Source organism: Bufo bufo, chromosome 1, assembly GCF_905171765.1.
Source record: "Bufo bufo chromosome 1, aBufBuf1.1, whole genome shotgun sequence".
Classification (NCBI taxonomy): Eukaryota; Metazoa; Chordata; class Amphibia; order Anura; family Bufonidae; genus Bufo; species Bufo bufo.
Window position 1 is genome coordinate 840315505 of NC_053389.1, and position 27483 is coordinate 840342987.

General features: G+C 45.6%; 1 protein-coding gene across 1 annotated transcript in view; it reads left to right on the forward strand.

The window, feature by feature from the left end:
• The first annotated feature begins 7700 nt into the window (after positions 1 to 7700).
• LOC120986717 (phospholipid scramblase 3-like) overlaps positions 7701 to 27483 on the forward strand; it is a 37526-nt gene continuing 17743 nt past the window's right edge. The window contains exons 1-4 of the mRNA XM_040415424.1: positions 7701 to 8304; positions 10004 to 10057; positions 10321 to 10348; positions 11055 to 11239. Of these exons, the coding sequence (XP_040271358.1) occupies positions 10010 to 10057; positions 10321 to 10348; positions 11055 to 11239 (261 nt within the window). The 5' untranslated portion in view covers positions 7701 to 8304; positions 10004 to 10009. The remainder of the gene's footprint in view (positions 8305 to 10003; positions 10058 to 10320; positions 10349 to 11054; positions 11240 to 27483) is intronic.

Genomic DNA, 27483 nt, shown 5'->3' on the forward strand with positions numbered 1-27483 from the left:
GGTTAAGTAGTACATCGGTCTGTGTGTGTAACTGGCTGAGCAGATACTGGCAGCATTGCCAGCAGTACCTGAGAGACACAGAGTGTCCAGGGGACATAACAGTGGCGACGAGGATTGTGGATTTTAGCACACATGGCCTTCATAGGGTTTATTCAACCATTTGATCCTGCAGCTGAGTCATGGATCTCCTGGGTGGAGAGGCTGGAACAGTATATGGAAGCAAATAATGTGACTGTTGAAAAGAAAGTTGCAGTTTTTCTCACTGCATTGGGTCAAGCTGCATATGGAACCCTCAGAGACCTTGTTTCTCCAGACAAGCCAGCCTCTAAGTCCCTGCCTGAGTTAATTCAGACGCTACATACACACTACAACCCGAAGCCGTTAGAAATCGCAGAGCGGTTTAAATTCTACAGTAGAAGGCAGCAGGCCGGGGAGGATATAAAGACATATATCATTGCTTTACGTAAACTAGCTGCCACTTGTCAGTTTGGAGACTACCTACAGACGGCTCTCCGTGACATGTTCGTCATGGGACTCTGCGACCCAGCCATACAGAAACGTTTACTCACAGAACCCGACTTGACTCTGACGAAAGCCACTGACCTTGCTACGGTCATGGAGTTGGCAACACGGGACGCCACCCTACTGAAGGCACCACCTACAACTCCTGCAAGCCAGGGTGAGGAAATATTCCACACTGCTATCACTCAATGCTCGAGACGCCCGTCCCCTGCCACTCAGCTTAAACCTCGCCACCCTAATTCTTCTGTCTCTGGGACCCCGACTTGCTACCGTTGTGGTAACACTACTCACAGTGCGCCGGCTTGCAAGTTCAAGGATGTCGTTTGTTTTCGCTGTGGAAAGACTGGTCATATTGGGCGCGTTTGCCGCAGCTCTCGCTCCCCGAACGCTACCACAAAAGATAGACGTAAACAGACATTCCATGTGGATATGGACAATAACGGTTTTAGCTCTGATGAGGAGACATGTGTCCAGCATGTTGGACTGTTTCGAGTAACTGGGAGTACTCCTGCGATTAAAGTGGATGTCACACTCAATGGCTGTCCTGTCTCCATGGATGTTGATACAGGGGCAGCTGTGTCTGTCATTTCATGGACTGATTTAAAGGCATCGGGTCTGTCCCTGCCGCTAAAACCTACAAAGCTCACACTACAAACCTACAGCAAGGAACTACTACAGCCCTTGGGTTATGTAAAACCCCTTGTTACATTAGGCAACCGCAGTCAAAGTCTACGCCTTTATGTTGTAAGGAATGGAGGTCCTCCGCTGTATGGAAGGGACTGGATCAAAGCCCTGGGCATGCCTCCTTTTACCATTGCCAAATGTACATTGCTTTCTAAAGTAGACCATTGGGTGGAATCCCTGAAGTCACGTTTTAAAGAGGTTTTTGAGGACTCTTTGGGCACCGTAAAAGGAAAGATGGCCCACCTCCTCTTGAAGCCTGGTGCTACACCTCGTTTTTGTAAGGCAAGATCAGTACCTTTTGCCTTGCGAAAAAAAGTGGAAGCAGAGCTGGACCACCTATTGGCTGAAAAGATCATAACGAAAGTGGATAGAAGTGAATGGGCATCACCAATTGTGCCTGTCAAGAAAAAGAATGGAGACATTAGGATTTGTGGTGATTTCAGGGTAGCTCTGAACAACCAACTTCTTGTGGATCAATACCCATTGCCTCGACTTGAAGATTTATTTGGCTCACTGGCTGGGGGGCAAAAGTTTACAAAAATAGACTTAAAGCAAGCTTACCTGCAACTGCAAGTACACCCAGATTCACGCCATCTGTTGACCATTAACACTCATAAAGGATTATTCCAGTATAACCGCATGGTTTTTGGCATAGCCCCAGCTCCAGCCATCTGGCAGCGGATCATGGATGAGGTACTGGCAGGAATACCTTTCACCCAATGTCTACTGGATGACATGCTCATCACTGGTCCCACTGATGAAGAACACAGAAAGAATGTTGAAGCTGTGCTAGAGAGACTCCAAAAGTATGGTTTACGTGTCAATCTTTCAAAATGCGAATTTCTCAAGTCTCAGCTGGAGTTTTGTGCCCACACGGTGGACCGACATGGGTTACACACTACTGAAGAAAAGGTTAAAGCCCTTACCCATGCCCCTACCCCCCGGAATGTCACCCAGCTCAGGTCTTACCTTGGCCTCCTAAATTACTACCACCGTTTCTTGCCGAACCTAGCACACCAGCTCTACCCATTACATCGCTTACTGGATGCAAGAGCTAAATGGATATGGACAGACAAATGTGAAGAAGCTTTTCGGCTTTCTAAAGAACTCATTCTGTCTTCTCGAGTTCTGGTCCACTATGATTTAAAGAAACCCGTCATCCTGGCTTGTGATGCCTCGCCTTATGGACTGGGTGCCGTGCTTTCCCATGTCATGCCGGATGGCACGGAGCGCCCCATTTCTTTTGCCTCCAGGTCTTTAACCTCAGCGGAACAAAACTACTCCCAGATTGACAAGGAAGCTTTGGCCACTGTATGGGCCACAAAAAAATTTCACGCGTACATCTATGGTCGGGAGTTCACACTTATCACTGACCACAAACCTCTGTTGTCAATACTGAACCCTCAGAAAGGAATTTCTACAACAACTGCATCTCGCTTACAAAGGTACGCTTTATTTTTAGGAGCTTATGCTTATTCTATCAGATACCGCTCCCATGATACCCATGGCAATGCAGATGCTTTTTCCAGATTGGCACTAAGAGATGACCACCCACTAAGAGAGGTACGTGTAGTGGAAGTACACAGGCCACAATCTTGCATGTCCACCTCCCTGATTGCCAGACATACAGCCACAGATCCTTTCCTGTCTCAGATATTCTCTTATGTTCAGACTGGATGGCCAGAGAGAGTTTCAGGTGAATTTCGTCCGTACTTTGCCAGAAAATGTGAGCTTGTGACTAATACTGGTTGCCTACAATGGGGCAATAGAGTGATTGTACCCCAGTACTTGCAATCAACCATGCTAAGGATACTGCATGAAGGCCATCCTGGTGTGGTGCGCATGAAGCAGCGAGCCCGGAGCTATGTTTGGTGGCCACAAATGGATACAGCAATTGAAGATTATGTTGCTCAATGTCCTGGGTGCTGTCAAGCCCAGCGACCCCAAAAGAGAGGAACCCTGCAACCTTGGCCATGGCCAACAGAACCGTGGTCCAGACTCCATCTTGATTTTGCTGGCCCCATCCAGGGTAAAATGTATTTGATCGTGGTAGATGCGCATTCAAAATGGCCGGAGGTTTTTCTAATGCCTTCTATTACCTCAGCTGCTACCATTCTAGTCTTAAGGAAGCTCTTTGCTCAATATGGCTTGCCAACAGCCATAGTCTCCGACAATGGAACTCAATTTACATCGCATGAGTTTCAATCCTTCCTTAGTGGCTTGGGCGTCCAACACTACAAAACAGCTCCTTATCATCCAGCTTCAAATGGGCTGGCAGAACGATTTGTGCAGACATTTAAGAAGCACTTACTGTCCACTCTGGACCAGGTTGGACTGTCAGAAGAGAAGCTGCTGGAATTCTTGATCATGTACCGTAACACGAAACACGCTACTACTGGGCTGTCACCGGCTTTTCTTATGTTTGGCAGGCATCTCCGCACCAAACTTGATTTAGTTTGTCCGCAGGAACAGTCACCAACACCTCCTCCGCCGGGCCGTCTGGGATTCCGTGCCGGTGATCTTGTATGGTCTCGGAATTACAGAGCTTTGCCTCCTTGGCTTCCGGGCGTTGTTGATGGAACTCTTGGCAGAAGAATGTACCTTGTCCGCCTGGAGGAAGGCATTTGTGTTCGGCGACACCTTTCACAATTGAGGAAACGCATTTGCCGGCCACTAGTGACAAAACCGACCCCTCTTTCTAACCACCCACCAGAGTCTACTCTGAACTCTGCTGGTGACATATGGCATGGTGTCTGGCATGATCCCACAAGTTTACAACCAAACCCTGAACTGGTTGGTGACCATATTCCTGAGGAGCCCGGACATGTGCCTGGAGTTACAGAGACTGATTTGTCTGTGGGACGCCCACTGACATCTCCAGAACCCTTGACTGACTCTATCCCTCCCGGTGCTGTGCCTCTGCGTAAGTCTACCCGTCAAAGACGTCAAACGCCTCGCTGGCAAAGTGCTGAAATCTTACGGGACACATTGGAGGTCAGGGAACAGAGACAAAGGGCTCATGAAGTGCTGCGGAAATCACAGAACTGAGTTGGAGATACTACTTGCTGAACTGATCTCGCTTGCCTTGTTATGTTATGTGTTCAACATTTTGTTCTCTTGTTATGTTTTTTTTTTTTGGGAAGGAAAGGAGGTGGGATGTTGTGATAGATCACTGTGACCTTTAGCCTCTTTCTCCTGATGCATGATGGGGGAGGAGGAGCTGTACCAGGAAGTCAGACGGTGTGTGAGGGGAACTGGAAGCAGACACATGAGGCTGAGAAGGGATTACATCTGATAAGGACAGAAGCTGTTTGGAATAAGACTCCTCCATGTAAGAATGCCATAATGTTCTGAGTAATAAACCTTGCTCTGGTTAAGTAGTACATCGGCCTGTGTGTGTAACTTGCTGAGCAGATACTGGCAGCATTGCCAGCAGTACCTGAGAGACACAGAGTGTCCAGGGGACATAACACTTTGCAATGTATATTACATGCTTGGCACTCAGCAGTGTCTGTTTCTTTAAGACCCTCCATTTTCTTGAAGCCTAGAGGCGGGTCTTCTCTGTACTGTCTAGAGCTTGCTGGGACATATCCTGTTCATTCCAGCTCTAGCTACTGTAGTGACCAGATCCACAGGACATCTTAAAGCTATTACAGATTGCAAACCTGACGAACACCAAAGCCTTTTTACCACATATCATCTCATCTCATATCATATGAACGCTATTGTACACATTCCTGTTCATTATATCTCAGTAAAGATTGCATCAGTTCAGTAAACCAGCGCATCTTTCATTGGGATTCGGTTTATACTTGATGTTAAGCTGTGCACCTAAAGCAACACGCAGTCGAGACATTATAGTGGAGCTCAGGAGTCTGTGTGCTGTGAACTGAGGGCTGTGCTGGGATTTGAGGTTTGAGCCGGGATGGAGGACTCTGGGCCCTCTAAAGGCGAACAGGCCGCCCATGGACTTGATGAGGCTAATATTATACAGTGTGAGGTATATAAGAATATATTATACAATGTGGGGAATATAAGGGTCTATTATACAGTGTAGGATATATAAGGGATTATTATACAGTGTAGGGTATATAAGAATATATTATACAATGTGGGGAATATAAGGGTCTATTATACAGTGTGGGGTATATAAGGGATTATTATACAGTGTAGGGTATATAAGGGGTTATTATACAGTATAGGGTATATAAGGGGTTATTATACAGTTTGGGGTATATAAGGGGTTATTATACAGTGTGGGGTATATAAGGGGTTATTATACAGTGTGGGGTATATAAGGGGTTATTATACAGTGTGGGGTATATAAGGGGTTATTATACAGTGTGGGGTATATAAGAGGTTATTATACAGTGTGGAGTATATAAGGGGTTATTATACAGTGTGGGGTATATAAGGGGTTATTATACAGTGTGGGGTATATAAGAGGTTATTATACAGTGTGGGGTATATAAGGGGTTATAATACAGTGTGGGGTATATAAGAGGTTATTATACAGTGTGGGGTATATAAGGGTCTATTATACAGTGTGGGGTATATAAGGGGTTATTATACAGTGTGGGGTATATAAGGGGTTATTATACAGTGTGGGGTATATAAGAATATATTATACAATGTGGGGAATATAAGGGATTATTATACAGTGTGGGGTATATAAGGGATTATTATACAGTGTAGGGTATATAAGGGGTTATTATACAGTGTGGGGTATATAAGGGGTTATTATACAGTGTGGGGTATATAAGGGGTTATTATACAGTGTGGGGTATATAAGGAGTTATTATACAGTGTGGGGTATATAAGAGGTTATTATACTGTGTGGGGTATATAAGGGGTTATTATACAGTGTGGGGTATATAAGGGTCTATTATACAGTGTGGGGTATATAAGGGATTATTATACAGTGTAGGGTATATAAGGGGTTATTATACAGTGTGGGGTATATAAGGGGTTATTATACAGTGTGGGGTATATAAGGGGTTATTATACAGTGTGGGGTATATAAGGGGTTATTATACAGTGTGGGGTATATAAGAGGTTATTATAGAGTGTGGGGTATATAAGGGGTTTTTATAGAGTGTGGGGTATATAAGGGGTTATTATAGAGTGTGGGGTATATAAGGGGTTATTATAGAGTGTGGGGTATATAAGGGGTTATTATAGAGTGTGGGGTATATAAGAGGTTATTATACTGTGTGGGGTATATAAGGGGTTATTATACAGTGTGGGGTATATAAGGGGTTATTATACAGTGTGGGGTATATAAGAGGTTATCATACTGTGTGGGGTATATAAGGGGTTATTATACTGTGTGGGGTATATAAGGGGTTATTATACAGTGTGGGGTATATAAGGGGTTATTATACAGTGTGGGGGTATATAAGGGGTTATTATACAGTGTGGGGTATATAAGAGGTTATTATACAGTGTGGGGTATATAAGGGGTTATTATACAGTGTGGGGTATATAAGGGGTTATTATACAGTGTGGGGTATATAAGGGGTTATTATACTGTGTGGGGTATATAAGGGGTTATTATACAGTGTGGGGTATATAAGGGGTTATTATACAGTGTGGGGTATATAAGGGGTTATTATACAGTGTGGGGTATATAAGAGGTTATTATACAGTGTGGGGTATATAAGGGATTATTATACAGTGTGGGGTATATAAGAGGTTTTTATAGAGTGTGGGGTATATAAGGGGTTTTTATAGAGTGTGGGGTATATAAGGGGTTATTATAGAGTGTGGGGTATATAAGGGGTTATTATAGAGTGTGGGGTATATAAGGGGTTATTATAGAGTGTGGGGTATATAAGAGGTTATTATATTGTGTGGGGTATATAAGGGGTTATTATACAGTGTGGGGGTATATAAGGGGTTATTATACAGTGTGGGGTATATAAGGGGTTATTATAGAGTGTGGGGTATATAAGGGGTTATTATAGAGTGTGGGGTATATAAGAGGTTATTATACTGTGTGGGGTATATAAGGGGTTATTATACAGTGTGGGGTATATAAGGGGTTATTATACAGTGTGGGGTATATAAGAGGTTATCATACTGTGTGGGGTATATAAGGGGTTATTATACTGTGTGGGGTATATAAGGGGTTATTATACAGTGTGGGGTATATAAGGGGTTATTATACAGTGTGGGGGTATATAAGGGGTTATTATACAGTGTGGGGTATATAAGAGGTTATTATACAGTGTGGGGTATATAAGGGGTTATTATACAGTGTGGGGTATATAAGGGGTTATTATACAGTGTGGGGTATATAAGGGGTTATTATACTGTGTGGGGTATATAAGGGGTTATTATACAGTGTGGGGTATATAAGGGGTTATTATACAGTGTGGGGTATATAAGGGGTTATTATACAGTGTGGGGTATATAAGAGGTTATTATACAGTGTGGGGTATATAAGGGATTATTATACAGTGTGGGGTATATAAGAGGTTTTTATAGAGTGTGGGGTATATAAGGGGTTTTTATAGAGTGTGGGGTATATAAGGGGTTATTATAGAGTGTGGGGTATATAAGGGGTTATTATAGAGTGTGGGGTATATAAGGGGTTATTATAGAGTGTGGGGTATATAAGAGGTTATTATATTGTGTGGGGTATATAAGGGGTTATTATACAGTGTGGGGGTATATAAGGGGTTATTATACAGTGTGGGGTATATAAGTGGTTATTATACAGTGTGGGGTATATAAGGGGTTATTTTACAGTGTAGGGTATATACTGTGAGGACACGCCCCCATAGAGTTCTGGGAACAGCTGGAGCAGGTGCATTGTGGGAGTTGTAGTTCTACAGCAGCCGGGGTGTCGGAGGTCTCGGACCCCTCCCTTAGGTGCGGTGGCTGATATGACAGAGGTCGGTCATAGTGACTGATATCAGAGAGTCGTCCGCGCAGCGCTCTGTGTAATAATCCTGGCACCATGACAGAACACTGTAATGCATTTCCTGGCACTGATCACAACCCCCACCATCCAGTACAACTTCCTGTCACATCCAGAGGCTGCTGAGCAATCAGGAGGAAGAAGGAGAAGTACAGAACTGAAGACACAGACAGGTGAGTGCGAATACCCGTCACGATGTAGCAGTGTGGACTGTGTATATACAGGTCATGGTGTAGTCTGGACTGTGTGTATACAGGTCATGGTGTAGCAGTGTCTGGACTGTGTGTACAGGTCATGGTGTAGTAGTGTGGACTGTGTGTATACAGGTCATGGTGTAGCAGTGTCTGGACTGTGTGTATACAAGTCATGGTGTAGCAGTGTCTGGACTGTGTGTATACAGGTCATGGTGTAGTAGTGTCTGGACTGTGTGTATACAGGTCATGGTGTAGTAGTGTCTGGACTGTGTGTATACAGGTCATGGTGTAGTAGTGTAGACTGTGTGTATACAGGTCATGGTGTAGCAGTGTCTGGACTGTGTGTATACAAGTCATGGTGTAGCAGTGTCTGGACTGTGTGTATACAGGTCATGGTGTAGTAGTGTCTGGACTGTGTGTATACACATCATGGTGTAGCAGTGTCTGGACTGTGTGTATACAGGTCATGGTGTAGTAGTGTCTGGACTGTGTGTATACAGGTCATGATGTAGCAGTGTCTGGACTGTGTATACAGGTCATGGTGTAGTAGTGTGGACTGTGTGTATACAGGTCATGGTGTAGCAGTGTCTGGACTGTGTGTATACAGGTCATGGTGTAGTAGTGTCTGGACTGTGTGTATACAGGTCATGGTGTAGCAGTGTCTGGACTGTGTGTATACAGGTCATGGTGTAGCAGTGTCTGGACTGTGTGTGTACAGGTCATGGTGTAGTAGTGTCTGGACTGTGTGCATACAGGTCATGGTGTAGCAGTGTCTGGACTGTGTGTATACAGGTCATGGTGTAGTAGTGTGGACTGTGTGTATACAGGTCATGGTGTAGTAGTCTGGACTGTGTGTATACAGGTCATGGTGTAGTAGTATCTGGACTGTGTGTATACAGGTCATGGTGTAGCAGTGTCTGGACTGTGTGTATACAGGTCATGGTGTAGTAGTGTCTGGACTGTGTGTATACAGGTCATGGTGTAGCAGTGTCTGGACTGTGTGTATACAGGTCATGGTGTAGCAGTGTCTGGACTGTGTGTGTACAGGTCATGGTGTAGTAGTGTCTGGACTGTGTGTATACAGGTCATGGTGTAGCAGTGTCTGGACTGTGTGTGTACAGGTCATGGTGTAGTAGTGTCTGGACTGTGTGTATACAGGTCATGGTGTAGCAGTGTCTGGACTGTGTGTGTACAGGTCATGGTGTAGTAGTGTCTGGACTGTGTGTATACAGGTCATGGTGTAGCAGTGTCTGGACTGTGTGTATACAGGTCATGGTGTAGTAGTGTCTGGACTGTGTGTATACAGGTCATGGTGTAGCAGTGTCTGGACTGTGTGTATACAGGTCATGGTGTAGTAGTGTCTGGACTGTGTGTATACAGGTCATGGTGTAGCAGTGTCTGGACTGTGTGTGTACAGGTCATGGTGTAGTAGTGTCTGGTCTGTGTGTATACAGGTCATGGTGTAGTAGTGTCTGGACTGTGTGCATACAGGTCATGGTGTAGCAGTGTCTGGACTGTGTGTATACAGGTCATGGTGTAGTAGTGTCTGGACTGTGTGTATACAGGTCATGGTGTAGCAGTGTCTGGACTGTGTGTATACTGGTCATGGTGTAGCAGTGTGCACTGTGTGCAGATGGTGTAGTGTCTGGCTCAGTAATGTGACTTTCTCTCACTACAGGTGACTATGGCACACATCGGGTTTGTTCCCCCCGGGCTGCAGGAATTACTTCCGGTGAGATATTGTAAAAAGGGAAGATACTGGATAGTGAGGAGAATGGGAGTGGTTGTGAAAAATAATATAGGTGTGTGATGTGGTGGTCATATTGTTGGGAAGGTGATGATGGGGTAATATGTTATAGACCATTCCTGATGATGCTGTGGAGATAGTGGTGGTGATGATGATGATAGTAGTAGTGGTGATGATAATGATGTGATGTCTTTGGTGGTGGTAGTAGTGATGATGATGGTGTCACTTTCTTCTCTGCTTTTTTACAGGTCAGTCAGTTCTACATTCATCAGACGTGTAAGTTACCACCACTGCAGCCTATGTTACACACGTGTCCGTTTCCTATGACAGAAGGTATACCGGTCATCCTATGTTACACACATGTCCTATGACAGAAGTTATACCGGTCATCCTATGTTACACACGTGTCCGTTTCCTATGACAGAAGGTATACCGGTCATCCTATGTTACACACGTGTCCGTTTCCTATGACAGAAGGTATACCGGTCATCCTATGTTACACACATGTCCTATGACAGAAGGTATACCGGTAAACCTATGTTACACACGTGTCCGTCTCCGTGTCCTTTGACAGAAGGTATACCGGTCAGCCTGGTCATGAGCATTTCACAATGTCGGGTCTTGTAGGACATTGAGAGGGTGCAGAACATAGGGTGGAGGATTAGATGATGGTTCTTCGTATGTTGCATTAGGGAATGTACCTGAGGTCCTTGAGGAAATAGTGCAGACATCTAGACATATAGTGGACATGGTAAGTTGCCCTGGGGCTGAACATTGTGGACACCGCCCATCACAAGACACTAGACAAGGGGAAGGTCTACGGTTGGGAGCCCTGGACTCTGCGTGGAGACCACCTGCTAGTATTTATGTCTGCTTTCTAGGCTTCCTCTTGTAATGGTGTCCATGTTTGTGCTAGTACAAGGTAAGGGTGATGTACATCTATATGTGGGTATGTGCACTTACCTACTGACTGTTATTGCAGGGAACGGCATGTTCCAGGGTTACTGCACCTACAATTTATCTGGTCCTAATGGACAGCTCGTCTACCAAGCAACAGAGGACCGTGAATGCTGTGGACCTCGGCTAAGTGTCAGAGTCCAGAACATACAAGGCTACAATGTCCTCAACCTTTACATTCCCGCTAACTTCTGCAGCTGGGAAACAACGGTAAGTCACAAATATGGACTGGGGAGACTGGGGATAACCCAACAATGAGCGCTGCTCTGCAGTGCATGAGCTCATTGGAGTCTACAATTCAGGAAGCATGGAATTCATGGGATATAAGGTGTAGGTCTGAGGACGAGTGCGATATAAGGTGTAGGTCTGAGGACGAGTGTTCTCTGATGTGTAGGTCTGAGGAAGAGTGCGATATAAGGTGTAGGTCTGAGGACGAGTGTGCTATGAGGTGTAGGTCTGAGGACCATTGTTCTATGAGGTGTAGGTCTGAGGACCAGTGTGCTATGAGGTGTAGGTCTGAGGACCAGTGTGCTATGAGGTGTAGGTTTGAGGACCAGTGTGCTATGAGGTGTAGGTCTGAGGACCAGTGTGCTATGGGGTGTAGGTCTGAGGACCAGTGGGCTATGAGGTGTAGGTCTGAGGACCAGTGGGCTATGAGGTGTAGGTCTGAGGACCAGTAGGCTATGAGGTGTAGGTCTGAGGACCAGTGGGCTATGAGGTGTAGGTCTGAGGACCAGTGGGCTATGAGGTGTAGGTCTGAGGACCAGTGTGCTATGAGGTGTAGGTCTGAGGACCAGTGGGCTATGAGGTGTAGGTCTGAGGACCAGTGTGCTATGGGGTGTAGGTCTGAGGACCAGTGTGCTATAAGGTGTAGGTCTGAGGACCAGTGGGCTATAAGGTGTAGGTCTGAGGACCAGTAGGCTATGAGGTGTAGGTCTGAGGACCAGTGTGCTATGGGGTGTAGGTCTGAGGACCAGTGGGCTATGAGGTGTAGGTCTGAGGACCAGTATGCTAAGAGATGTAGGTCTGAGGACCAGTGTGCTATGGGGTGTAGGTCTGAGGACCAGTGTGCTATAAGGTGTAGGTCTGAGGACCAGTGGGCTATAAGGTGTAGGTCTGAGGACCAGTGTGCTATGAGGTGTAGGTCTGAGGACCAGTGTGCTATGGGGTGTAGGTCTGAGGACCAGTGGGCTATGAGGTGTAGGTCTGAGGACCAGTATGCTATGAGATGTAGGTCTGAGGACCAGTGTGCTATGAGGTGTAGGTCTGAGGACCAGTATGCTATGAGATGTAGGTCTGAGGACCAGTGTGCTATGAGGTGTAGGTCTGAGGACCAGTATGCTATGAGATGTAGGTCTGAGGACCAGTGGGCTATGAGGTGTAGGTCTGAGGACCAGTGGGCTATGAGGTGTAGGTCTGAGGACCAGTGTGCTATGGGGTGTAGGTCTGAGGACCAGTGGGCTATGAGGTGTAGTTCTGAGGACCAATGTAATATGAGGTCAAGAACTGGGGTTTGTGTGATATGACGTGTAAGCTTGGGGATTGGTATGATATGAGGACAAGATCTTATGATAGGTGTGAACGCAGCCAAAGCTAAATGAGATGTCCTATTGGACTGGCAGTCAGAAATATAAGACCTCTCACATACTGCTGATCGTTGGTTTCAGGATGAAAGGCTGATAAAAAGAAAGAGTAATATCCAATTTAGAACAAAAAGTCTTCCAAAACTTAGAAACAAATTGCGCCCCATCATCTGACACGATGTTCTCAGAAATACCATGCAGCCGGACTACATGGTCCAGAGAAGACAACATTTTCCCATTAGGCAACTGTTTGAGAGGAACAAGGTAAAACCTCTTACTAAATCTATCCACAACCACCCGGACAACTATCTTCATCTGTGACGAAATCCATAGAAAGGTGCAGGGGCGTTGCTAGGGTATCAAAAGATCCGGGGCCCAAGCTCCAATGAATACTGCTCTCCCACCCACACACCGCATTTTGCTGTACTCGCTATACAGCAGCACCTACCTCTCACATCCAGGGCCTCCGGGTGACGTCTCCTCTAATGTAGATCTTCTCATCATCTTCTCCATTCAGTCCAGACTTCTCTCAGCCGCCTCGTCTCTGCAGAGTGAGACACATGGACATCTTAGCTTCCCCACTTTTCTATCATCATCCCACAACCTGGAGACCCCACAGTGTTATCCTGCTGCTCGCTGTGCCCTCCAATACCCCAAATACTATCCTGAAGAAATAATAGTGCCCCCATAGTAATAGTGTCCCTCATAGTCCCACCAATAGTAATTCCCTTCTAGAGTGCCCCCATTAGTAATAGTGCCCCAAACAGTAATAATGCTCCCCAAGAGCGCCTCCATTAGTAGAAGAGCCCTCCAGTATTAATAATGCCCTCACAGAGCCCCCAGTAGAAATAAGGCCCCCTATTGTTCCCCCAGTGGTAATAAAACTCTCTACAGACCCTTCAGTAGTAATAAGGCCCCTCATAGTGCTCTTAGTAGAAATATGGCGGATCTAGAAGTCCCTCCTATAGAGCCCCCAGTAGTAATAAGAACACCTATAATGTCCCCGGATTTATGATGCCCCTACAGTGCCCTCAGTATTTATACTACCCCCTACTGTTATAATGCTTGCTCTTTAGTGCCAACAGTATTTATAATGCCCCTGCAATGCTCCCAGTATATATATTGCGCCTTACTGTTATAATGCTCCTACAGTGCCCCCAGTATTTATATCGCTGCCTACTATTATAATTCTCGCCCTGAAGTGCCCCCAGTATTTATATCGCTCCCTACTATTATAATGCTCGCCCTGAAGTGCCCCCAGTATTTATATCACTCCTTACTGTTATAATGCTCGCCCTGAAGTGCCTCCAGTATTTATATTGCTCCCTACTGTTATAATGCCCCTACAGTGCCACTATTATTTATATCACCACCTGCTGTATTAATGCCCCAACAGTGCCCCCAGTATTTATATCAACTCCCTACTGTTATAATGCTCATCCTGTAGTACCCCCGGTATTTATATCGCCCCCCACTATTATAATGCTCGCCCTCAAGTGCCCCAGTATTTAAATGCCCCTTACTGTTATAATGCTCACCCTGAAGTGCCCCCAGTATTTACACTGCCTCCTACTGTTATAATGCTCCCCCTTAAGTGCCCCTAGTATTTATAATGCTCCACCTTAAGTGCACCCAGTATTTATGACGCCACCTTTTATTATAATGCTCATCCTGAAGTGCCCTCAGTATTTATAATTCCCCCTACTGTTGTAATGCTCACCCTGAAATGCCCCCAGTATTTATATCACCCTCTACTGTTATAATGCTCACTCTGAAGTGCCCCCAGTATGTATATCGCACCCTACTGTTATAATGCTCACCCTGAAGTGCCCCTAGTATTTATAATGCCCCTACTGTTCTAATGCTCTCCCTGAAGTGCCCCCAGTATTTATATCGCCCCCTACTGTTATAATGGCCCCTGAATTGCCCCCAGTATTTATAATTCCCTCTACTATTATAATGGACCCTGAATTGCCCCCAGTATTTATATTGCCCCTACTGTTATAATGCTCGCCCTGAAATGCCCCCAGTTTTTATACTGCCCCTACTGTTATAATGGACCCTGAAGTGTCCCCCAGTATTAATATTGCCCCCTACTGTTATAATTCTCGCCCCGAAGTTCCCCTAGTACTTATAATGCCCCCTACTGCTATAATGGCCCTTGCAGTGCCCCCAGTATTTATATTGCCCCCTAATGTTATAATACTCACCCTGAAATGCCCCCAGTATTTATATTGCCCCCGACTGTTATAATGCTCGCCCTGAAGTGCCCCCAGTATTTATATCGCCCCTTACTGTTATAATGGCCCCTGAATTACCCCCAGTATTTATACTGCCCCCTACTGTTATAATTCTCGCCCCGAAGTGCCCCCAGTACTTATAATGTCCCCTAATGTTATAATGGCCCCTGAAGTGCCCCCAGTATTTAAATTGCCCCCTACTGTTATAATGCTCACCCTGAAGTGCCCCCAGTATTTATAATGCTCGCCCTGAAGTGCCCCCAGTATTTACACTGCCTCCTACTGTTATAATTCTCCCCCTTAAGTGCCCCTAGTATTTATAATGCTCCCCCTTAAGTGCACCCAGTATTTATGACTCCCCCTTTTATTAAAATGCTCGCCCTGAAGTGCCCTCAGTATTTATAATGCCCCCTACTGTTATAATGCTCACCGTGAAGTGCCCCCAGTACTTATATCACCCTCTACTGTTATACTGCTCACTCTGAAGTGCCCCCAGTATGTATATCGCCCCCTACTGTTATAATGCTCACCCTGAAGTGCCCCTAGTATTTATAATGCCCCTACTGTTATAATGCTCACCCTGAAGTGCCCCCAGTACTTATATGGCCCCCTACTGTTATAACGGACCCTGAATTGCCCCCAGTATTTATATTGCCCCTACTGTTATAATGCTCGCCCTGAAGTGCCCCCAGTTTTTATACTGCCCCCTACTGTTATAATGGACCCTGAAGTGCCCCCCAGTATTTATATTGCCCCCTACTGTTATAATTCTCGCCTCAAAGTTCCCCTAGTACTTATAATGCCCCCTACTAATATAATGGCCCCTGCAGTGCCCCCAGAATTTTATTTGCCCCCTACTGTTATAATGCTCACCCTGAAGTGCCCCCAGTATTTATACTGCCCCCTACTGTTATAATGCTCGCCCTGAACTGCCCCCAGTATTTATATCGCCCCCTACTAGCATAATGGCCCCTGAATTGCCCCCAGTATTTATACTGCCCCATACTGTTATAATGCTCACCATGAAGTGTCCCCAGTATTTATAATTCCCTCTACTGTATAATGGACCCTGAAGTGCCCCCAGTATTTATAATACCCCCTACTGTTATAATGCTCGCCCTGAAGTGCCCCAAGTCTTTATACTGCCCCCTACTGTTATAATGGACCCTGAAGTGCCCTCCAGTATTTATATTGCCCCCTACTGTTATAATTCTCACTCCGAAGTTCCCCTAGTACTTATAATGCCCCCTACTGTTATAATGGCCCCTGCAGTGCCCCCAGTATTTATAATGACCCCTACTGTTATAATGGCCCCTGCAGTGCCCCCAGTATTTATATTGCCACCTATTGTTATAATGCTCACCCTGAAATTCCCCCAGTATTTATATTGCCTCCTACTGTTATAATGCTCACTCTGAAGTGCCCCCAGTATTTATATCGTCCCCTACTGTTATAATGCTCACCCTGAAGTGGCCCCAGTATTTATACTGCTTCCTACTGTTATAATGCTCACCCTGAAGTGCCCCCAGTAATTATATCGCCCCCTACTGTTATAATGGCCCCTGAATTGCCCTCAGTATTTATAATTCCCTCTACTGTTATAATGGCCCCTGAAGTGCCCCCAGTATTTATATTGCCCCCTACTGTTATAATGCTCACCCTGAAGTGCCCCAGTATTTATATCGCCCCCTACTGTTATAATGCTCACCCTGAAGTGCCCCCAGTATTTATAATGCCCCCTACTGTTATAATGCTCGCCCTGAAGTGCCCCCAGTATTTATATCGCCCCCTACTGTTATAATGCTCACCCTGAAGTGCCCCAGTATTTATATCGCCCCCTACTGTTATAATGCTCACCCTGAAGTGCCCCCAGTATTTATAATGCCCCCTACTGTTATAATGCTCGCCCTGAAGTGCCCCCAGTATTTATATTGCCCCCTACTGTTATAATGCTCACCCTGAAGTGCCCCAGTATTTATATCGCCCCCTACTGTTATAATGCTCACCCTGAAGTGCCCCCAGTATTTATAATGCCCCCTACTGTTATAATGCTCGCCCTGAAGTGCCCCCAGTATTTATATCGCCCCCTACTGTTATAATGCTCACCCTGAATTGCCCCCAGTATTTATATTGCCCTCTACTGTTATAATGCTCACCCTGAAGTGCCCCCAGTACTTATATTGCCCCCTACTGTTATAATGCTCACCCTGAAGTGCCCCCAGTAATTATATCGCCCCCTACTGTTATAATGCTCACCCTGAAGTGCCCCCAGTAATTATATCGCCCCCTACTGTTATAATGGCCCCTGAATTGCCCTCAGTATTTATAATTCCCTCTACTGTTATAATGGCCCCTGAAGTGCCCCCAGTATTTATATTGCCCCCTACTGTTATAATGCTCACCCTGAAGTGCCCCAGTATTTATATCGCCCCCTACTGTTATAATGCTCACCCTGAAGTGCCCCCAGTATTTATAATGCCCCCTACTGTTATAATGCTCGCCCTGAAGTGCCCCCAGTATTTATATCGCCCCCTACTGTTATAATGCTCACCCTGAAGTGCCCCAGTATTTATATCGCCCCCTACTGTTATAATGCTCACCCTGAAGTGCCCCCAGTATTTATAATGCCCCCTACTGTTATAATGCTCGCCCTGAAGTGCCCCCAGTATTTATATTGCCCCCTACTGTTATAATGCTCACCCTGAAGTGCCCCAGTATTTATATCGCCCCCTACTGTTATAATGCTCACCCTGAAGTGCCCCCAGTATTTATAATGCCCCCTACTGTTATAATGCTCGCCCTGAAGTGCCCCCAGTATTTATATCGCCCCCTACTGTTATAATGCTCACCCTGAATTGCCCCCAGTATTTATATTGCCCTCTACTGTTATAATGCTCACCCTGAAGTGCCCCCAGTACTTATATTGCCCCCTACTGTTATAATGCTCACCCTGAAGTGCCCCCAGTATTTATATCACCCCCTACTGTTATAATGCTCACCCTGAAGTGCCCCCGGTACTTATATTGCCCCCTACTGTTATAATGCTCACCCTGAAGTGCCCCCAGTATTTATATCACCCCCTACTGTTATAATGCTCACCCTGAAGTACCCCCAGTATTTATATCACCCCCTACTGTTATAATGCTCACCCTGAAGTGCCCCCAGTATTTATATCGCCCCCTACTGTTATAATGCTCACCCTGAAGTGCCCCCAGTATTTATAATTCCCCCTACGGTTATAATGCTCGCCCTGAAGTGCCTCCAGTATTTATATTGCTCCCTACTGTTATAATGCCCCTACAGTGCCACTATTATTTATATCACCACCTGCTGTATTAATGCCCCAACAGTGCCCCCAGTATTTATATCAACTCCCTACTGTTATAATGCTCATCCTGTAGTACCCCCGGTATTTATATCGCCCCCCACTATTATAATGCTCGCCCTCAAGTGCCCCAGTATTTAAATGCCCCTTACTGTTATAATGCTCACCCTGAAGTGCCCCCAGTATTTACACTGCCTCCTACTGTTATAATGCTCCCCCTTAAGTGCCCCTAGTATTTATAATGCTCCACCTTAAGTGCACCCAGTATTTATGACGCCACCTTTTATTATAATGCTCGTCCTGAAGTGCCCTCAGTATTTATAATTCCCCCTACTGTTGTAATGCTCACCCTGAAATGCCCCCAGTATTTATATCACCCTCTACTGTTATAATGCTCACTCTGAAGTGCCCCCAGTATGTATATCGCACCCTACTGTTATAATGCTCACCCTGAAGTGCCCCTAGTATTTATAATGCCCCTACTGTTCTAATGCTCTCCCTGAAGTGCCCCCAGTATTTATATCGCCCCCTACTGTTATAATGGCCCCTGAATTGCCCCCAGTATTTATAATTCCCTCTACTATTATAATGGACCCTGAATTGCCCCCAGTATTTATATTGCCCCTACTGTTATAATGCTCGCCCTGAAATGCCCCCAGTTTTTATACTGCCCCTACTGTTATAATGGACCCTGAAGTGTCCCCCAGTATTAATATTGCCCCCTACTGTTATAATTCTCGCCCCGAAGTTCCCCTAGTACTTATAATGCCCCCTACTGCTATAATGGCCCTGGCAGTGCCCCCAGTATTTATATTGCCCCCTAATGTTATAATACTCACCCTGAAATGCCCCCAGTATTTATATTGCCCCCGACTGTTATAAGGCTCACCCTGAAGTGCCCCCAGTATTTATACTGCCCCCTACTGTTATAATGCTCGCCCTGAAGTGCCCCCAGTATTTATATCGCCCCTTACTGTTATAATGGCCCCTGAATTACCCCAGTATTTATACTGCCCCCTACTGTTATAATTCTTGCCCCGAAGTGCCCCCAGTACTTATAATGTCCCCTAATGTTATAATGGCCCCTGAAGTGCCCCCAGTATTTAAATTGCCCCCTACTGTTATAATGCTCGCCCTGAAGTGCCCCCAGTATTTATAATGGATATATAAAAAAAGGTCTCGTCTGCACTGGATTCGTGCGGCGAGCCGATGGACTTAAGGCGCAAATCACGACCCGAGCTTGGATACGAGATTTTTTTATTTTGGAAAGACGACGCGTTTCGGGGTACTCAGGACCCCTTTATCAAGTCTGTATCCTCGGCACCGTGAGCCCGCTGGTGCACTCTCCTGGAGGGTCCCTTTCAGAAGGAATACTAGTCAGCGCTGGTAATTGATGCTGGAGAGTGCCCTGTTGTAGCGGCGCTGCTGTGCTTGCTGCACAAACTTGAGAAACAGACTCATCTGGTCTCTAGACACAGCGGCCACCAGTAACACCTGGAGACAAGGTCACGTGTGCTAGAAATCCCCGGGGGGCCACTTACCACAGAATCATGAGCTAGCCCTGGAGGTGCAGACGGTACTGGTAAGGGAGGTTCCCAGGGGCCCTGATCTCAGAGGAGGTAAAGGAGATGTTGACACCCCAGGCGAGACAGGTTCTGGAGTGGATTCTGAGTGGCACAGACGCTTCTAGACAAGCTGCCGGCCTAAATGTAACTGTAATAACCTGAGTAAAGCATGGGGCCCACCGAGCCTTGTGATCAATCAGAACCGTTACTTGGTGCTGAGCTCCCTCCAGAACGTGACATCATCTCATGGCAGGGAGCTCTCCATAATGGCTTGGTCCATCTGAAATGCCCTTGGGTAATAATAGACCTGAGAAGGCCCCCCCCCCCTGCACCCCCTCCCCCACTTGCTTTTTTCTACGGTTCTGATATGTAACGCCCAATCTGGGGAACCAATCGGTACGCAGATATACGACGAGGAACCTCCGGAAGACAGAGGAGCATTGCTTAAAGGCTGAATCCAGCCTATATTGATGAGTCGGCGCTCAGCTGTTCTGAGTTGCGGGGGACGGGTCATGTGACGCTGGCCACATCACATGACCCATCAGGACCTATTTAAACCAGTAGCCTGCTGGCCACAGGTTGCCTGTGATTGGTCTTGTTACCCTCACCAGCAGTTTCTGTTCTTGGACCTCGGCTCTGTTTTTGACCTCGACCTTGTGAACCTCCCTGGATTTGACGTGACCTCTTGACTTCTGACTCCGCATTGTGTTTTGACCTCGTTATTGTTTTGCCCCCTGTGTACCCGCGTGACCTTCTGGCTTTGACTTTGGCTTGTCTGACTCTGTTACGGTATTCCTCTTATCTTCTTAGGCCTCTGCACGTATCTAAGTTAGAGACTGCCAACAAGTTGTACGCCGTCGGTTAGGACGGGCCATGCAAGTAGGCAGGGACAGAGGTGGGGTTTACGGCAGCACTTATCCCTACCCTCTGTCGTGACAGATTCACAGGCCTTACCTAAAACCATGGACCCTATGTGAGTCCTTAATGATCAGGTACATAGTCTCGCTCAAATGGCACAGGATTTGACAGAGAGGCTTCAGCAGCAAGAATTGCATCAACCCCCCCCCTGTAGCAATTTCCTCCGCTCAAAATCTTGAACCTCATGTCAAACTGCCTGACCGTTTTTCAGGGGATAAAACGCATTTCCTGACATTTAACCCCCTCAGCCCCCTTAGCTTAAACACCCTTAATGACCAGGCCACTTTTTACACTTCTGACCTACACTACTTTCACCGTTTATTGCTCGGTCATACAACTTACCACCCAAATGAATTTTACCTCCTTTTCTTCTCACTAATAGAGCTTTCATTTGGTGGTATTTCATTGCTGGTGACATTTTTACTTTTTTTGTTATTAATCGAAATTTAACGATTTTTTTTGCAAAAAAATGACATTTTTCACTTTCAGTTGTAAAATTTTGCAAAAAAAAACGACATCCATATATAAATTTTTCTCTAAATTTATTGTTCTACATGTCTTTGATAAAAAAAAAATGTTTGGGTAAAAAAAAAATGGTTTGGGTAAAAGTTATAGCGTTTACAAACTATGGTACAAAAATGTGAATTTCCGCTTTTTGAAGCAGCTCTGACTTTCTGAGCACCTGTCATGTTTCCTGAGGTTCTACAATGGCCAGACAGTACAAACCCCCCACAAATGACCCCATTTCGGAAAGTAGACACCCTAAGGTATTCGCTGATGGGCATAGTGAGTTCATAGAACTAGTCAGCGGAAAATGATGATTTTTTTTTGATTTTTTTTTCTTACAAAGTCTCATATTCCACTAACTTGTGACAAAAAATAAAAACTTCAATGAACTCACTATGCCCATCAGCGAATACCTTGGGGTGTCTTCTTTCCAAAATGGGGTCACTTCTGGGGTAGTTATACTGCCCTGGCATTCTAGGGGCCCAAATGTGTGGTAAGTAGTTTGAAATCAAAATCTGTAAAAAATGGCCGGTGAAATCCGAAAGGTGCTCTTTGGAATTTGGGCCCCTTTGCCCACCTAGGCTGCAAAAAAGTGTCACACATGTGGTATCTCCGTACTCAGGAGAAGTTGGGCAATGTGTTTTGGGGTGTCATTTTACATATACCCATGCTGAGTTAGATAAATATCTTGGTCAAATGCCATCTTTGTATAAAAAAATGGGAAAAGTTGTCTTTTGCCAAGATATTTCTCTCACCCAGCATGGGTATATGTAAAATGACACCCCAAAACACATTGACCAACTTCTCCTGAGTACAAAGATACCACATGTGTGACACTTTTTTGCAGCCTAGGTGGGCAAAGGGGCCCACATTCCAAAGAGCACCTTTCGGATTTCACCGGCCATTTTTTACAGATTTTGATTTCAAACCACTTCTCACGCATTCGGCCCCTAAAATGCCAGGGCAGTATAACTACCCCACAAGTGACCCCATTTTGGAAAGAAGACACCCCAAGGTATTTCGTGATGGGCATAGTGAGTTCATGGAAGTTTTTATTTTTTGTCACAAGTTAGTGAAATATGAGACTTTGTAAGGAAAAAAAAATAAAAATAAAAATCATCATTTTCCGCTAACTTGTGACAACAAATATAAAATTCTAGGAACTCGCCATGCCCCTCACGGAATACCTTGGGGTGTCTTCTTTCCAAAATGGGGTCACTTGTGGGGTAGTTATACTGCCCTGGCATTTTCCAGGGGCCCTAATGTGTGGTAAGTAGGTAAATGACCTGTGAAATCCTAAAGGTGCTCTTTGGAATGTGGGCCCCTTTGCCCACCTAGGCTGCAAAAAAGTGTCACACATGTGGTATCGCCGTATTCAGGAGAAGTTGGGCAATGTGTTTTGGGGTGTCTTTTTACATATACTCATGCTGGGTGAGAGAAATATCTTGGCAAAAGACAACTTTTCCCATTTTTTATACAAAGTTGGCATTTGACCAAGATATTTATCTCACCCAGCATGGGTATATGTAAAATGACACCCCAAAACACATTGCCCAACTTCTCCTGAGTACGGCGATACCAGATGTGTGACACTTTTTTGCAGCCTAGATGCGCAAAGGGGCCCACATTCATTTTATGAGGGCATTTTTAGACATTTGGATCCCAGACTTCTTCTCACGCTTTAGGGCCCCTAGAATGCCAGGGCAGTATAAATACCCCACATGTGACCCCATTTTGGAAAGAAGACAGCCCAAGGTATTCAATGAGGGGAATGGCGAGTTCATAGAAATTTTTTTTTTTGGGCACAAGTTAGCGGAAATTGATATATATTTTTTTTCACAAAGTCTCCCTTTCCGCTAACTTGGGACAAAAATTTCAATCTTTCATGGACTCAATATGCCCCTCACGGAATACCTTGGGGTGTCTTCTTTCCGAAATGGGGTCACATGTGGGGTATTTATACTGCCCTGGCATTCTAGGGGCCCTAAAGCGTGAGAAGAAGTCTGGAATATAAATGTCTAAAAATGTTTACGCATTTGGATTCCGTGAGGGGTATGGTGAGTTCATGTGAGATTTTATTTTTTGACACAAGTTAGTGGAATATGAGACTTTATAAGAAAAAAAATAATAATTTCCGCTAACTTGGGCCAAAAAAATGTCTGAATGGAGCCTTACAGGGGGGTGATCAATGACAGAGGGGGTGATCAATGACAGGGGGGTGATCAGGGAGTCTATATGGGGTGATCACCCCCCTGTAAGGCTCCATTCAGATGTCCGTATGTGTTTTACGGATCCGATCCATGTATCAGTGGATCCGTAAAAATCATACGGACATCTGAATGCAGCCTTACAGGGGGGTGATCAATGACAGGGGGGTGATCAGGGAGTCTATATGGGGTGATCACCCCCCTGTAAGGCTCCATTCAGATGTCTGTATGTGTTTTGCGGATCCGATCCATGTATCAGTGGATCCGTAAAAATCATACGGACATCTGAATAGAGCCTTATAGGGGGCTCTATTATCAATGACAGGGGGGTGATCAATGACAGGGGGGTGATCAGGGAGTCTATATTGGGTGATCAGGGGTTCATAAGGGGTTAATAAGTGACAGGGGGGGGTGTAGTGTAGTGGTGTTTGGTGCTACTTTACTGAGCTACCTGTGTCCTCTGGTGGTCGATCCAAACAAAAGGGACCACCAGAGGACCAGGTAGCAGGTATATTAGACGCTGTTATCAAAACAGCATCTAATATACCTGTTAGAGGTTAAAAAAATCACATCTCCAGCCTGCCAGCAAACGATCGCCGCTGGCAGGCTGGAGATCCACTCGCTTACCTTCCGATCCTGTGAACGCGTGCGCCTGTGTGCGCGCGTTCACAGGAAATCTCGCGTCTCGCGAGATGACGCATATATGCGTGACTCTGCGCAGGGCTGCCGCCTCCGGAACGCGATCCTGCGTTAGGCGGTCCGGTGGCGGTTAAAGAAAGCTGCAAGCTTTATTTTTGTTTACGTCCACATTCTTCGGGCTCTGAACAGCAAAGGGTAGGCATTGTTATCTCTTTGGCCCTCTTTGTCTAGAGATATCCAGTCATATGTATCCTCCTGTGAAGTTTGTACCAGGTCCAAGACTCCTAGGTCCTGTCCGATGGGTGAGTTACGACAGCTCCCCATCCCTAGTAGACCGTGGTCCTGTATTTCCATGGATTTTGTCACCGACCTACCGGTTTCGGAGGGTAACTCAGTTGTGTGTATTCGTTGACAGATTTAGCAAAATAGTTCCTTTCGTTCCTCTCGCAAAATTACCAAATGCTAAGACTCTAGCTTCCCTGTTTGTGGATCATGTAATACGTTTACATGGAATTCCGGAGAATGTAGTTTCAGACAGAGGCGTTCAATTCGTTTCAAAGTATGTAGGGCCTTTTGTCATAAATTGAATATCTCCCTGTCTTTTTCTTCGGCCTTTCACCCGGAAACCAACTGAACGTCTTAATCAGTCTCTTGAACAGTATTTGAGGTGTTACGTCTTCGACAACCAACATTCGCCATTAATAATCGGGTGAACTCGTCTACTGGTATGTCTCCTTTCTTTTGTAATTTTGGGTTTCATCCGCGTTTTAACTCCTTTTCCTCGTCTTCCTCTCAGATTCCGGAAGCTGATCAAGTGGGTAAGGAACTGTGCACAGTCTGGGCCCAGGTTCAGTCGAACCTGAAAATAGCCCAGGAGGTTCAAAAAATTTATGCTGACAAGAGGCTCTCTCGAGGGGTAGATTTCGGGTTGGGAGATAAGGTGTGGTTATCTACCAGGAATTTGCACCTCGATTTATTGGTCCTTATGAAATCATTGATATCATTAATCCAGTGTCTCATTTCGCATCCATAATGTTTTTCACAAAGCCTTACTCTAGAAGTATGTGTCTCCTGTATCTCCTGCACAGAAACCTCCACTGCCAGTGGAGGTTGCCGGTCAACTAGAATTCGAGGTTTCTAGGTTCGAAATTCTTTGCAATATTTTGTTCACTGGAAAGGTTTTGGTCCTGAGGAAATATCTTGGATACCAGCGAGTAAAATGCATGCTACAAGGTTGGTCAGGAGATTCCATTTAGGTCACCCGGAAAAACTGTCTCCAGTGAATATGGGTCTGGTGGCCCCTCGTGGAAGGGGGTGTACTGTAACGGGGAGCCGGCGACGCGCTTCCCCTCTGCAGCACCGCCGACATCCCGCTAGTGAAGAGGAGCGAGGACGCGGCCGGCGTCCTCATCTCCATAGCAACCAGGTGGCGGGGAGGACCTCGGCGTGGCTGGCATACTCCATCCCTGGGCAACAAGCACGTGGGGAACTGAGCGCCTATATTGATGACCCATCAGGAGGATCAATTTATATTGATGACCCATCAGGAGGATCAATTTATATTGATGACCCATCAGGAAGATCAATTTAAACAGGTAATCTGCTGGCCACAGGTTGCCTGTGATTAGTCTTGCTACCCTCACCAGCAGTTTCCTATTGTGCATTTCTGTGTTCTTGGACCTCGGCTCTGTTTTTGACCTCGACCTTGAGACCTCCCTGGATTTGACGTCCCCTCTTGGCTTCTGATTCCGGATTGTGTTTTGACCTCGTTATTGTATTGCCCCCTGTGTACCCGCGTGACCTCCTGGCTTTGACTTTGGCTTGCCTGACTCTGTTACGGTATTCCTCTTATCTTCTTAGGCCCCTGCACGTATCTAATTGAGGGACTGCCGCCAAGTTGTACGCCGTTAGTTAGGACGGGCTGTGCAAGTAGGCAGGGACAGAGGTGGGGTTTACGGCAGCACTTATCCCTACCCTCTGTCGTGACATAGAGGGCCAAATATGACCCTTCAGGAGACTTTCCAGGAGACAATCCCTCGTGGCCTGGCGTTCAGGTCCAGACAGATTATAGATCCTCTCTTCAGGAACCCCCAGCAATAAATCAATGGCGCAATCATCTGATCTGTGCAGTGAAAGAGAATCAAATCTGGTTTTAGAAAAACATCACTTAATTCCCTGATCTAGTTGGGCAACTGCCCCATCTCCACATTGAGACTAGCAAGAAACATAGACAGACAGGTTCTGGAACATTGGGGCCTCCAGTTCTGCAGAGGTCCAGTTAATACCCGGATTATGTAGCTGGAGCCATGACAGACCCAGGATAACATCAGCGGCAGGTTCTCCATTATACAGAGACCTCATTGCTCCACAGTAACACTGGGGTACAATATTCAATGAAACCTTTGGCCAGAGGTCTACCACGGGGACAGGTACAGGATCAGAGAAGAACAATAACGGGAGACCCAAGGACGCGACAACATTCAGATCAATTAGACTAGCTGCAGAACCAGAATCTCCAAAAGCGTCTCCTGATTGTTTGCAGGACTTATAGGTGATACATACAGGTAACTAGACCTTTCTAGAGGTTCCAGGAAATACCTGTTCGCCTAGGTGACTCCCCTGTAAGCCCCTAGGTGTTGAGGTCCTTCCGGCGGTGGCCTTTTCAGACAAGTCTATTCCGTTTATAGACAGGGCCATTGAGTATAGGGCCACATATAGGTATAGGCCCAAACCAACGACATATACCCTGCCGATCAACGTTTAGTGCCATTGAGTATTACAGTACGTATCCTTGATGTGCCGTCATGGTGATACTTTTTTGTTCTTTTTCTGTGTTGTTTTTTGTTTGTGGGAGTTTGTTATTTTATATGTGATCTATATTAAAGGCTACGTTTTATAACAGGTGTATCCAATAATTATATATATATATATATATACTACCTGTGAATTTTTTTGAAGGTATCTCTGGTTCAGTTTCAGCTTTTGATTTTTCTGCAGTAATTTCTGATGTTGATTTTTTCTCAGTTTGAATAGTTTGTGTCAGTTGTTCAAACGTTAAACACACAGAACTTTCACCAATCATCGCACTTCTGCTGACTGGTACCTTTTTGAGATTCCCTGTACCCCACAAGTACTCCTTCTTTTGCACATGCATCCCATTTTGTATGTTTTTCTTTTGGAATGTGTACATGGGCTTTACTTACAAAAATTCCGATATGTCTTAAATCTGGTTTCTTTTTGTTCCACGGTTGATATGGAGTTTTTGTTGTTGCTTTTCCTGGCAATCGATGTTGAAGATAACATGCAGCCATGATGGCTTCTCCCCAGTATGTGGTTGGCAGACCAGCATCACACAGCATGCTCCTCTCACCTTCTTCCTTCTCTCTGCAGCTCCATTGCTCTGGGTTGTATGGAAGAGTTGTCTGGAACATAATTCCATGTTTCCTGAGGATGGCTTGTGTTTTACCCCT